At 32.6% G+C, this 15,556-nt stretch overlaps 1 protein-coding gene across 1 annotated transcript in view; it reads left to right on the top strand.

Moving 5' to 3' along the window:
- Nucleotides 1–12,036, top strand: part of LOC111918598 (annexin D5) — a 29,758-nt gene extending 17,722 nt beyond the window's left edge. Inside the window, exons 4-6 of the mRNA XM_023914243.2 lie at nt 10,827–11,042; nt 11,123–11,212; nt 11,833–12,036. Of these exons, the coding sequence (XP_023770011.1) occupies nt 10,827–11,042; nt 11,123–11,212; nt 11,833–12,036 (510 nt within the window). The remainder of the gene's footprint in view (nt 1–10,826; nt 11,043–11,122; nt 11,213–11,832) is intronic.
- The last annotated feature ends 3,520 nt before the right edge of the window (nt 12,037–15,556 follow it).

The following is a 15,556-nucleotide window of genomic DNA, read 5'->3' as shown; positions in this document are numbered from 1 at the left end:
GAGTTCGTGACTTCCTTGATACACGTATGATTAATGTACTTTCAGTAGTATGGGCCCATAATACCTTCCACACTTACCCGTATTTGTATCAAGGATCTTCACGGACCTCCTAGCCTAAAAACCCATGCAATGATGATACACATACATCCCGTACTCACAATATCAATAGTGGCTACTCAATCCTTATGCTGGCCTACTTACTCATGAAACTTCCACTAACCCTGCATCCTCCTTGTGTATGCTAATGATGCATAACAATGGATTCGATAGATAGTTGAATAATTAATTCTACCCTAAGCCTACATCCAAAAAAGGAACAAGAAATAAGGCTAAATCAAACATTCTCATGAAATAAAATCCTAGTTATGTATTACTGTGATGCACACACTAAGCAACCATAGCAATAATGTCAGTTCCATATAGAAAATCAAGAAGTTCTCTTAAGCTATCAGTCATCATAAATCAGGCAATTCTATCATCTAATTATTAAATATCCCTAACCTACAAACTAGCATGCAATTCTTTCATATCATCAATACACAAAACAAGTCTGTATCTTGGGGAATAACTACCCTTGGGTTTCAGTTAATTGTAAAAACCGCATCCTCTCCTTTGTTATTTTAGATTTAATTATGAAAAATTAATTTCTAGTTCCATAGTTTGAGTCTAGAATCACACGATTATTCATCCAGTTCTCTCAAACTAGGGCTCTGATACTAACTTGTAACATCCTCGAAACCATGACAAAATTTTGCATTTTCATAAAAGCATTTCCACAAGAAACGATATATAAACAACCATTGTATTCAAATTACATCCAAGAAAAATCAGAGCATCAAGTTAATCTCTTAAAACATAAAATTATAGGATGATGTGTACAATCACACCTTCACTTTCCCCTGATCAACAAAAATGCCTGAAAATATTGAAATCAACAACTGTAAGCCAAAGCTTAGTGAGTTTCCCCCAATATACCCCACATAACAACACATAAACAATGCATGCACACCGTGCCTACAATATAAAATACATTGCCCATGGGACCACAGTCTCCTATCTAGATTACCCCTAGGACCACAATCTCCTGACTGGATTGCCCCTGGGCCCACAACCTCTCAAATAGATTGCCCCGGGTTTTTTGGCCTACAAAATAAATCCGTACCGCCTTAACCCAACCACAATATGTCGATATATGCAAACATGAAATTAATAACTAGCAAGTACATGCAATCATACAAATTTACCAATCTAATAGATCACTATAACATAACAACATCCACGAGTATACTGAGAAACTCACCTTGTAGTCAAAATGATAACGGTGATGATTACTTATCTGATAACCAGCTCTACAGGTGACCTATACAGCGAACAGGGACCAAGTCTCAATCTACAACCCAAAATCCTCAATTTGACCCTAACTAAAACTTGGTCAAAGTCAATGGCTAAAAAGTCAACAATCAACTCTAGCTGACCTACGCTTAACCTAGCATGCAACTTTACACCCATTATTGAGCTCAAGATGGTAAAACGGGCAAAATCAGGGCTATACCCAAGATAAGGAAAATTACGTCTAACGTAGCCTCCTAATAAACAACTTAATTATTAAGTCCTTAAAATAGAAGGTGAACTCTTCATATTTTCAAATCTCTACCATATTGACTTCTTAATGGATAAAGTCTCTAACATTATCTATTTGCATGGTCACAAGGAGCCAAAACCAAAACCTGGGTCCTGAAAGCTATATATTGCTAAAAAAACTCATGCATAGATGGATGAGAGGTACTAAGCTTTCATTTTTATGACTTAACAACCCTAAAAACATTTGGAAATGATACTCAAATGGTCGTAAGTAGCTCATATTCATGTAAACCAAGGTTATGGGGACGAAAGCATGAAATAGTCAAGGATAACAAGATTTAACAAGAAACATCATCAATGTAGAAACTTTATACATTTTAGAGATGGATGAGTTGATGCAAATCCTAGATCTACATTGATTTGAGCTTCCAAATGGTTCCACAATACTCTTCTTCCTTCAATGTGAACACAAATCACTCCAAAAGCTCAAAACTCACAAATAGTGACTAGGGTTTCAAGAAGGTTGTTTGGGAGTCTGGTGGCTGAGAATGGATAGGACCTCAAAGGATTAGAGCCTTTAAATTGGGCTCACAACTCCAAAAATTAGGGTTTTGGTTATGCTATCCTACGCCCAACGTAGATTATCCTATGCCCAACATAGGTCACTTAATCCCCACATCCAACTCCCTCCTACGCTCATCGTTGCAGACTATCCTATGCCCAACGTATGGTAGAATTCTTTGAAATTAAATTTTAAATAAACTAATAATACCTCAGAAGATCGGATGTTACAAATGTTTATTGGAATTCAAAGCTTCTAAGCTTCAAATCGAATGTTTGTATAGAAATTCAAAGCTTCAATTGAACAATTACAAGGAGAATTGGAACTTTCTAGCTTTTCGAGATGCTATGTCTCCCACAACTCTTGCTCCAAATGAGTGTTTTTTTAAACTAAGATGGTAAGACATATTATACCAATACTCCACCAATAATAGCTAGTTATGCCACTACTTATGTTATAAGAGACAAGCACCTCAAATATTATCAAAGGAAGATTTTAACCACCTCAGATTGCCCATTTTTTGAAAGATGGTAAGCAGTGCTATACGATAAATGTGTCCCTTGTAAATTTTAAAATTCTTTTCAAAATTTAATTAAAAAGACTCGATCATGATATATTATTATGGACTCTGACACCTTATTTAACTTGACTATCGCCATTTTAGTACCATCACTTCCACCGTTAATTCTTTTTCATAGTCTAACTTGAGTTGTTCTTGTTTTCCTAAGGTTTGATTAAAATAAATGATAGATTATTCATTTTCCTTTAAAACAATAGCCGAACCATACCCAAACATGTCAGTTCAATTATAAATAGTTTTAGGAAATCAGGGAACCTTAGTACGAAAGATTTTGTTAAGGAATCCTTTAATTTTCCGAAGGCTTATTATGCAACTTTTGTCCAAACAAACTGGTTCTTCTTTAGGAAATTCCTAAAAGGAGCGACAATTTCATAGTGTTAGAAAAACTTTCTATAATATCCCAACACACCCAAAAATACACATAACTTACTCATTATTCTTGGTAATATCCAGTATAACATAGATTGGATGTTAGTCTTGTCCATTTCTACACCTTCATAGAAATGCTATGACTAAGATAACCCAATATCCTTTGCATAGACTCACACTTTTACCGTGAGGGAAGGGTGAAAAGAACCCCCATCGGGGAGTGAAATAGAACATGAAATTGTAAGCTCCCAAGCAGTGTGAGGAGCCCGGGGCTTTGACCGCGTCCCTGTTGAAGAATGAGCCGGCGACTCATAGGCAGTGGCTTGGTTAAGGGAACCCACCGGAGCCGTAGCGAAAGCAAGTCTTCATAGGGCAATTGTCACTACTTATGGACCCGAACCTGGGTGATCTATCCATGACCAGAATGAAGCTTGGGTGAAACTAAGTGGAGGTGTAAACCGATTGATGTTAAAGAATCAGCGGATGAGTTGTGGTTAGGGGTGAAATACCACTCGAACCCAGAGCTAGCTGGTTCTCCCCGAAATGTGCCACAAGAAGGAGCTACACATTAAGAATGGCAAGACATAGAAAGAAGGTGTTCTGCACGACTTTTGACCTGACCTTCTGATGAGAATCCTTCTAAGTTCACTCTTTTTTTCAAGTAAAGAATGTGTAAACTAAGGCCATTGAATCTGTTGTATATGTCATCATAGAAGAAGAAGCTATTCTTCTTTTTTCTGGTGTGATTTACATATAATTTGGGTTGGGACAAAAGTGAAAACACTGTTTCAAATGACTAAAGTGTTCCTTTTTAGATATGCTATAAACAAGTATATTGTTAAAGAAACCAATATAAATTTCTTTAAAAAAGGATTTAATACATCATTCATAAGACTTTAAAACTTCATGGGGGCATGGACCAGTCTAAACGAAATCACCAATAACTCATGGAGACCTTTAGGTGTGTGAAAATTTGTCTTTTGATTGTATTCTTTTATGCCTCCTTATTTGGTAATACCTTGATTTGAAGTATATATTTGAAAAAAAAACATACTTTCTCAATGTATTTCATCTAATAATTTATCTACGAGAGGTATCAAAAATATATCAAATCACCGTACTATGCAAAAACTCAAACTCCCATCTTTTTACCCAATTTCATGGGGCTAGAAAATAGACTTTCACGATTTTGAATAAGTCATGATACCATCATCTCTTTTATAAAATTTTGGATCTCATCCTTTTAATAGTATGGGTAATCTATAAGGTATCACATTAACGGGATCACAACCTTTCTTGAATAAAATGGGATATTAGTTACCTCGCTAAGGTGGTAAGCATTGAGGCATTTGGAACACATAGATGTAGGAATTAACAAGATCTTTCCACTCATGTGGAATTTATTCATTAGAACCTTCCATTGTAGTTATGTTTCCTAATTACACTAAAATTTCATTCACTTCACTTCGTGTTAGAATATAAATATTGTACTTATAAGCTTTCTCCCAGTTAGTAGATGCACATGTAGGGTTTCCTATGTTTAGGCTTACTGCCTCTACACATAATCTTGTACTTTCTCCTTAAATAATATACTAGGCGAATGCCCGCGCGTTGCGCAGAAACACCTATATAGTTGAAATCTTTACAAATATCTGCTTTTTTAAATATAACAATAACGTTGTTGTTAAATTTTATATAATAATTCGTATACTAAATTGATATAATATATTGATTATTTTAAATTATATGATAATATATACATCTATTATAACTACATAATCTCAACCGTTTGAATGATTTTTACTCGCGAGTGACTAATGAGTAAACATATCAAAACTAAGTAGAAGTAAAATATGTTAATTTAATATTCAAGTTTAGTTAATTTTAGGATTACAATTTAGGTTTTGCACATATTTCACCTTATTAACCAATTTATAATCGTTACTAGAAAGAAATTGAAAAGTAATAGGAGTTTCAAATACATAAATGTGGTAAAAAGAAAAATATATCTTTCATATTTACATGGAAAATTTAAAATATTCATGACATTTAATTAACTACTTTTTTGAAGGAGAACAAAAAGAAAACAATCATATTTAACATATCTAATTAAATATTATCCACAACACGATATATAGCTTATGATCGGTAACATGTATCTGATCGAATATATATTAATGATTAAAGTACAACATACACCAATTGTATTAAAATAATCCAAAACCAAGTAAAATATAAAAGTAATTAGCATATAACAAACTTACAAATTAAAAGCTATAACATCATAACATATCTCGGAAAGTGGTAATAGGATCTCAAACTAACACAAAAACCTATTAGGCTTGTTTTCTTTGTGAAGTTTGTATGTGATTTGTATGCATGTCTACCAAAAAGATTGATCTTTTTATAGTCAACGTTTCATTAAGTGATTATCAAACATAGTATAATTTATAAAACCTTTGAGTGTTAAATTTTTATTAAGAAGATTTTTGAATTGTATTAGTTAAATGATGGGGGTTTTAAATGAATGTGGTTTGAGCTATAATAAATTGTAGAGTCATGGAGGTTTCAAATGCATGTGGTGCAAGTAAAAATCCTTCCTTCCTTTACAAGTATATATAGATAGATATAGATATAGATATAGATATAGATATAAATGATAAATAAGCTATTTGCAGCCTCATTATATCTACTCCCTAAAGGTGATGGCTCTAATTCATGGTTACAAAGATGATTGTTTATGTTTGCAGATTTTCAATAATTCGAGCCTTTTATCTCTTCTCTGGTTAGCAACTTTGAATATGTGAAGGAACTCATGTACTACCTTACCTTATTATATTATAGACAAAGAAACATATAACGAATATATGGAGTTTGTAAGTCCTTTCATCATGGGAAACCTCAAGATCGTTTCTCACTACTTATGTCATGGAATTTAAAAAGGTATATGAGGAGCTCAACTATATTTTTCCATTGAGTATCGATATGAAAGCCATAGTTATCTATAGCGAACGATGGACAACAACGATAAGCTACCTATATGCTATGTAGCAATAGTTATGAAAAAGTGCCTGATATTTCATGTTTAACAACAAGTTAAACAAATAAATAATGAGTTTCCTTAACTATTATATCAATTATAGTCTACGAAAAAGTAAACTATATCCATTCTAATATGCAATAAACTAAACTATAATTATTATAATCTAAAATAAGTAAACTACAAATGATAATAATAACATCATTAGTACACTGAGGCTTTTAGACTTAAATTGATACCATAAACATTTAATTTAGACTACAAACAATAAATGGATAACCACAAATACTTAATTGAGAGTAGGAATAAACTAAATGAGATAGAAATAATGAGTCTAGATCCAAAATACTAATTGATACCTAGATTAATTATTGTAGACAAGAAACAACAAATCAATACCCACAATCAATTAATTAAGATCAAGAATTACTAAATAAATAATTGAGACCAATAACAACAAATTGAGACCCCAAAACGACTAGATTATGGTTAGACTTCAAAGGCGAAGGTTGTGATTTGGTTAGCCGGGAAGGATTTAGTGATGGCTCTTGATAAAGATCTCATGGGTCACAGAGGGGATTGAAGGGGTCGTCATAGTGACCGAACTATTGAATCACAAGCAACTATTTCAACAACTGAAGATGTTGGTTGTTACGACTATCATGAATGCCACCACACCAAACAAACATGTAAGAAGCACTTAACCATAAATTAAAGGAACTCATCACTCAACATCATACAATGCCTCGACATTAGAAAACAAATTTACCATAACCAAGGAAGAATAAGAATGCCTTGTTGGGATTGAAGATTACGCTACTCTAACTATTGTATTTGCTTAGAAATAAAACCCTAATACATGCCTATTAACTTTTTCCTCCAACTAGATAACTAATTCATGTTCCTCAGATCACATGACATGATAAATAATCTTACCCACTTCTATAGTCTCGATTAATATACATCTTTAACTAATTTCATGACTACTGATGGGACAGCACCAAAAGTCCTTGGTTCAGCAACTATTAAGATTAGCCCATATGTTTTTCCATCCTCTATATTGTTCCTATCACATTTCAATATTATATCAATCAACAAAATTACCATGATTTAAAGTGTTGTGGGTCACTCTTTCCCATTTTTTGTGTAGTTTAAGATATATTAATGAAGAGGATTATTGGAAAATAGTAAAACCTAGACTTATAAGCCACCAATCCAATTTATATTTGAACAATATAAGATCATAACACCAATCTATACTTAAAAAGAGAACAACCTCGTTAATACAAATTGGCCTGCCTCTTTTTGGGTCCAAAATACCACTTTATAGGCCACCACTCAGAGTGTTGGAACTTTATAAGGATACTAACTGATAAGCTTGAATAAGCTAACATCCAATGTTTACTTAAACTCAAAGTTTCAGCTGAATTATTACAAAGAGAATTGAAGCCTTTTATCTTTTCGAGACACTAGTATCTCTTAGAAGTCTCGCTCTAACTAAAATTTAGTGACAAAACAAAGATGCCCATGACACTGACTCTTTATGACCTCCCGGTTTAAGGCCCACTTTAGTATTTCTTTTCTAACATAAGTAAGTTTTAGAGGGGGTTTACTTGAAGGTAGTCCATAATGATGTAACAAGACGATACTAAAGTTGGATGTTATGATAAACAAATATATGAAAGTAGTCTTTCTTTTTCTTAGATTTAACCCTTATGTTTCTAAATATGCTGATATATTGTTGGGATCGAGTTACTTATTCCTTTTATACACATATTTTCAAAGCTTATTCCCAAAATATCAATGGGCTAAGTGCAAAGATTAGCATCATACTTTCATTTTTTATGTATTATAACATTATATTTCTATATATTTCTATTATAACATTATACTATCAAATTTCTCATTAGTGCATGGTACTTTGACAAATATCTGATCATAGGCATTTCATATTATATGTTTTTTTTCATATTGTGCGATTGTATTTTAGAAAATGGTTGTGTTCAAATTTACCCTCTCGGTATTTTCAGTGCACTCAATCTAGGCACTAAACGCAATTTGTTCTGGTTAAGTCATTTTTGTATCAATATCATCCTTGTAACCAGTAATACCTAATTTATCTATTTTTTTGTCAAGTTGGATTTATTAGCTAAAAATAATTAATAGTTATTTAGAATATCTTAACAATTAAATTATTTATCTATGTAATATCACTTGTTAATGCTACTCCACATAAGCTGATTGTGACATTTTTAACATTCATGCCACTTGTCAACATGGTTAGGGTTTAGTTTTTAGCATTTACCGCTATTAAGAATGAGCAGGGGAAATAATGAATTTGAACGGTAAGAGTGGAGAGAGAGATCAGTGAAGGCATACCTACAGTAGTTTATCACTGAAAATAATATCATCGGGACGGTATTTACCGCCGGTAATAACTTCCACATAAACATACTGGTGGTAAAAACTGCAGGACATTATATGGCCTAACTAAATCTAATTAATAACCATTTATTATATGTTAAAAATTAAAATTAAATTGTTATGCCCATAAGTCATGAGTATGCCATCTATCTAGGCTCGCGAGTATGCCATTTGTTTGCTTCAATGTTCCTACTAAAAATTTACTCCGATCACCCATTAGCCACTCTGTCCTTCTTTGACTTCCCTAGTGTTTTTTAAAACCCCTTTATGTAATCGTGTAATGATTTCGATCATTTAATCCTTCTAATACTTATTTTCACGTTTAGAATAATCTTCTCTATTTTAATAAATGAATAAGTTTATTTTTCCTATTGACAAGTGTCATAATATTAGAAATCTTTATTAATATTATATGCTATCTATCATGTCACATGTCAATTTATTAATTATCCATTTAAAATATAAAATTATAAATTTCATTACATTAAATTAACATTTGATTTTTCATTTCAAATTTCACACTTTAATTACATTAAATTAATAATATTAGAATAAAAAATAAAATAAAATTAATATATATTATAAGGTGATATAAATTTATGTATTTATTAAAATCAACAATTATAATTTTATATAATTGAAAAATATCTCTTAATTAATAATTTATTTGAAATTATTTATTAATAATTTTGAATTTTTACTATAAAAGTTTTATTAATTTTATAATTATGGTTCTTACGAGTTATGAACTAGTGATGTACATAGTAAATATGGAAAAAAAATATCAAAATCAGCACGTAAGAAACTATTATCCGGTATATAACTAATACAAAATTTGAATGTTAAATAATTGTAGTCATACAAAAACTTTTGTGTAGTGACCAAATGAGCACACAAAAGCATACATCTTACTAGCTATTACCGACCATTACAAGGATGTATTCGTTACAAAATTTGATAGATAAATGGTCATATAGTTTGAAAGAATTTTCAAAATTACGTAGTGGTAATAGATTGAAAGCAGGATGTTAAAGAAGTGATATATATATATATATATATATATATATATATATATATATATATATATATATATATATATATATATATATATATATATATATATATATATATAAAAGTGCTTTGCTATAGTTGGATTTAACCCTTATATTCTATTTAGAAAATCTTAAGCTTTTTGGTGCCGCAATAGTTACGTACGACTTTTTCATTTATGCATTCGGAGACCTTTTTCAACGGGTGTGTTCGGCAAAAGTAGCTGGTAGTGGGTAACTTGTAGCGGGTAGCGGGTGGCTTGTAGCCTTTTATTAGACACCACATGAAATAACATTTGGATTTGTAGCGTTTTGTTTGAACTAAACGCTAGAAGCTTGTAGTGATGAACGAGGCTTTCTATTCAAAATGAAGTATTTTGTCAAACGCTAGAAGCTAGAAGCTAGATGCTCTCAAACGCTCTCAAACGATACATACCAAACATGACAAATATATTTTTTCATTAGGATAAATGCAACATGAAATTTCATTTATTTATTTAATAGTTTCATATTTTATTCTAGATGTTATCGTTTTGCATTTTTTTTCCCGTAAAACATACTTTGAAAAATCTAACCAATTACAAGCATTGTAATTCCATTGTTTTTCTTATTAACACAATGTACCTTGAAAACTTAACCCAATTACAACAATGAAAATTGATTTCTATTAAATGAAATTCCTATAACTGAACAAGTTCTTCAATGTATGATAATTTAATGTAACAAAATAAAATATAAAAATAGGAGTTCATAATGAACAAATATATGAAAAGGCATTGCTATTTCACGATTCGACCCTTAACTTGTATATAGAAAAAAGAACTCATTTTTGGCCTACCCCAATAGTTGAGATCATGTCACTTACACGATTAATTACATTTTTCAAAGACTTTATACTACAACTTGTTATTTCAATTATTTATTTTGGTCCAGTTTATTTCGATTAAAACTTTGTAGTGTCACTTTTTTTAATAATAATGCAATGGAATAAATGCAAGAGATAAGAACGTTATTTCATTTATTTATTTAGTGCAACTTGTTTCTATTAAAACTTTGTAGTGTCACTTTTTTCACTAAGACATTGTAATTTGAAAATTAATTTTGCATCTAGATGAAATTGGGTAAATTTTGTATTGTATAATATGTTTCTATAGGAAGAAATAATGTAATAGTATTCGCTGCATGTAATGAGCGTAAGATGCATAATTTTGGTTGTTGTAGATGCTTATCGCATATATAAGTATGCCTCGAAGTGAAGGGCCAGATGTTGATAGGACAGTAGTGGAGCAAGATGCTAAAGCATTGTTTAATGCTGGGGAAAAGAGATTGGGAACTGATGAGAGAACTTTTAGAAGCATTTTCAGTGAAAGAAGCCGCCCACATATGGATGCAGTCAGTTCTGCATATAAAAATATGTTTGGGAACACACTTAAAAAGGTACCATCAATGTGTCTATGATAGCATCCTACTTTCATTGGTTTAATTAAATCTCATGTGACATGGTATCATATTTATAGGCTATTAAAAGTGAAACTTCTGGGAACTTTGAGTATGCTCTTGTAACAATTTTGCAATCGGCTGAGAATCCCGGTAAATACTTTGCGAAGGTATGTTTATTGTAGCATCGAACTTTTATTGGCTTACTTTTTATTTTTCAATTAAGTGTTGTATCCTGGGATAAACGATGGCTGAAAAGTATTTTATAGAAGGACGTAAGCTTAGGGAAATGGAATTAAAGAAGAACGAAAGAGACAATTTGCGTGTATAATGTTTCTTTCCACGTTAAAGTATATTTGATATATGATTTTGTACTCGAATATACCTATATCATTATTAACCGGAAGGGGTGACTCTACTTACTAGTACCTCTTAGGGTTCATCACTATGTATGACCATGACCTTTTAGATCGTGTATGTTTGTTTATTATGTATGATGAGATATGACACAACATAGCATCTGTTTATGCTTCCTAACAATAGAGCAACAAATTGTTAATATTTGGTCGACACCAAGAATGCAGGACAAAGACTCATTTGTAATACTATGTAAAAGTTAAAACTCTTTATTTCATATAATTATATAAGTATCCTTATGTAGATTTGTATTGATAAATAGCCGATGCATTTTCTTTTTGGTTATATTATTTATAAATGGATAATCGATTAATTAAATAATATTCGATGGACCAGTTATGGAAAGGTTAATCTATGAATTTGGAAAATACAGGTGTTACGAAAAGCAATGAAAGGGTTGGGAACTGATGATAAAACTCTTACTCGAGTAATTGTGACAAGGACAGAGATGGATATGCAATATATAAAAGCAGAGTACTATAAAAAGTACGGGAAAACTTTGACAGATGCTGTTCACTCGGAGACATCTGGAAATTACAGAACCTTTCTTCTTTCACTATTAGGTCCTAACAATTGATGTATGTACCCATAATATATAGAATTTATTGTTTTTAATTCATCCATGCATCCTTTTTGCTATTTTATTGTTTTTAAACCACATTTTGATTTGATATATTTTGTTGGTTTTGTTTTTTGTTTTTTTGTTGTCTTTTGTTAATTATTATTATTATTATTATTATTATTATTATTATTATTATTATAATTATTCATTGATTTGACTAGATGTCTTATTATTAGTCTAAATGAAAAAAAATAACACAATAATAGTCCAAATGAAAAAATAACACATGGATAGTTGAAGCTTTCGGTATGAATTGATCTATTATTCAACAGAAGAAAAATGCCTATTTATAGGCTGATTACAAAGGATATCCTAGCTGTACAATCAATATTAATTCCTGTGAATCAGGGATTCTACCTATAATTCGAGGATTTACAATAACTAAGATTATTCAGTAATTAATACACATAAATCTACACTCCCCCTCAAGCTGGGTTATGTATGTCAAACATTCCCAGCTTGCATACTAGTTTATCAAAGACATTCCTTGGAAGGGCCTTGGTGAGAATATCAGCTATTTGAAGTCTTTATGGAGTATAAATGGTTTGAATTGTGGCATTTTCAATCTTCTCAGTGATGAAATGTCGATCTATCTCAACATGTTTTGTCTTGTCATGATGGACAAGATTCTTAGCAATGTTAATTGCAGCTTGATTATCACAAAACATTTCTATAGAACCTCTTGTAAAGAGTCCTAATTCCACCAATAGTCTTTTTAGCCAGATTCCTTCACAAATACCTAAAGCTAATGCTCTCAACTCTGATTCTGCTGTACTTCTAGAGACCATAGGTTGTTTCTTGCTTCTCCATGTCACTAGATTACCCCAAACATAAGAGCAGTATCCTGAAGTACTCCTTCCATGAGTTGCATCTCTAGCCCAATCTGGATCTGTATTAATGTTAATCTCTTTGGTGCTATTTTTCTTGAGTAGTAGACCTTTTCCTGGATTCATCTTGAGGTACCTAAGAATTATGGTAACAGCCTCCAATGCCAGGTCGTGTATGTGATAGGTAGATCAAGCGTCCCACTAATCGTTGGTATCTCCCCCTATCTGTAGGTGGGCTGTCAATTACTGATCCAACCTTTTTGTTAGAGTCCATAGGAGTTGAGGCTGGTTTGCATCCAAGCATCCATGTTTCTTTTAGTAAGTCTAGGACATACTTATGTTGGGAGATAAAGATACCGAGTGTTGATCGAGCAATTTCCATGCCCAAAAAATATCTAAGATTTCCAAGATCATTGATCTCGAATTCCCTAGATAAGAAGTGCTTTAATCTTTCTATCTCTTCCACATAATCACCGGTCAGTATGATGTCATCCACATAAACATTTAGGATAGATATCCTTTTATCGGATGAGAATCTGACAAATAAAGTGTGATCAGCTTGACATTGAGTGTACCCATTTTGAATGATTGACTTGGTAAATATTCCAAACCATGCTCGTGGGGATTGTTTAAGACCATATAGGGACTTCTTGAGTTTGCAAACCTTTTCTCTGTTCAAAGAGTTCTCAAAGCCCGGTGGAATATTCGTATAAACTTCTTCTTCAAGGTCACCGTTCAAGAATGCGTTTTTTATGTTGATTTGATGTAGGGCCCAATCTTTATTTGAAGCAAGGGATAGCAGTATACGAACAATATTAAGCATAGCAACAGGAGCAAACGTCTCTTGATAGTCAATCCCGTAGGATTGAGTGAAGCCTTTAGCAACAAGGTGAGCTTTAAATCTCTGAATGCTCCCATCAACCTTGTGTTTAACAGAGAAAACCCACTTGCAACCAACTGTTTTCTTTCCAGGTGGTAAATTAGTAAGTGTCCATGTATTGTTTTTCACCAGAGCATTAATCTCATTTTGTACAACTTCTTTCCATTGAGAATCAGCCAATGCCTCTTGACTTGTGTGAGGAATCTGTATGTTATCAAAAGAAGAGACGAAGTCTTGATAGGATGGTGAAAATGTTTTATAGGACATAAAGTTCAGAATTGGATGTTCTGTACATGCACGGACCCCTTTTCGCAAAGCAATAGGTATATCCAAATCATCGTTGTGATCAACATTACCATGTTTAGAATTACCTGATTGACCTGCTTCAGATTCGTGGTAGTCCTCAAGATGTGTTGTGCTCTATGCCTTTTCCTGGTTTTCTTCCTTTGTGTATACACAAGAATTTCTTTTTCTTTTCCAGTTGGTTCTTGGCAAGGAGATGGAGCCATGAATAAAGGATGGGAAGAGTTTTCCATGGTTGGAGTTGAAATAAAAGGACTCTCATCGTGAACACCCGAGGGTTGAGTATGGGAACTTTAATTGGTATCTGGAGATAAAGTATCAACACTAGGAATAGAGTCCCAAAGATGAGATTTGTTTATATTCTCCCCCTGAAGCTCAGATTTGTAGTAATAATGATTTTCAAAGAAGGTAACATCCATAGAGTTGTATGTTTTTCGTGTTGCAGGAGAATAACCTTTGTAACCCTTTTGATGCGACAAATACCCAATAAAGATACGCTTAATAGATTTGGGATCTAACTTGCTACAAATCTGAGAGCGATTGTGTACAAATGCAATGCAGCCAAAAATTTTAGGATCAAGAACACTGATGAATTTTGTATGAGGAAATAACTTCAGGACATATTGACATGGAGTTTGCAAGTTAAGAACCCGTGAGGGCATTCGGTTTATAAGGTAGGTGGCTGTGAGAACAGCTTCACCCCAAAAGTGTTTAGGAACTTGAGTAGAAAACATGAAAGATCGAGCAACTTCAAGGAGATATCGGTTTTTTCTTTCAGCAATTCCATTTTCCTGAGGGGTGTCTACACAGGAGATTAAGTGTAGGATGCCGTGTTGAGTGAGATAAGGGCTAAGAATAGAGTTGAAGAATTCTTTGCCGTTATCCGTTTTAAGGATTTGAATCTTTGTGTGAAATTGAGTTTGAATCATAGAATGAAAGTTTTTAAACATTTCACCCACTTCCGATTTGGAATTCATGAGATACACCCAGGTTAACCTAGTGTGATCACCAATAAAAGAGACAAACCATTTTTGTCCGGTTATAGTCTTAACTCGTGAGGGACCCCACACGTCGCTTTGAATTAATAAAAATAGTTTGAAAGGTGTGTAGGGTATACTATGATACGTGTTTCGAGTATGTTTTGCGAGTTGGCAAATTTCACAGCAAAGAGAGTCGGGACTTTTATTAATAAATAATGAGGGAAACATTTTTGACAAATACCAAAAATTCGGATGACCGAGATGATAGTGCCACAACATGATATCACTATATTTATTGGAACGAGACTGGTTATTTAAAGAGAACAAGCTAAATTGTTGAGATGTCCCAAAAAAAGAGCGTCATCTTGTAAGACATAGAGCCCATAACACATCTTAGCACTGCCAATCATCTTCCCCAAACCCAGGTCCTGAAACACATAAATATCTAGGTAAAACTTAGCCACACAATTGAGTTCACGTGTAAT

The sequence above is a fragment of the Lactuca sativa genome, chromosome 3, assembly GCF_002870075.4.
Source record: "Lactuca sativa cultivar Salinas chromosome 3, Lsat_Salinas_v11, whole genome shotgun sequence".
NCBI classification, from domain to species: domain Eukaryota; kingdom Viridiplantae; phylum Streptophyta; class Magnoliopsida; order Asterales; family Asteraceae; genus Lactuca; species Lactuca sativa.
This window is presented reverse-complemented; position numbering and strand designations above follow the sequence as displayed.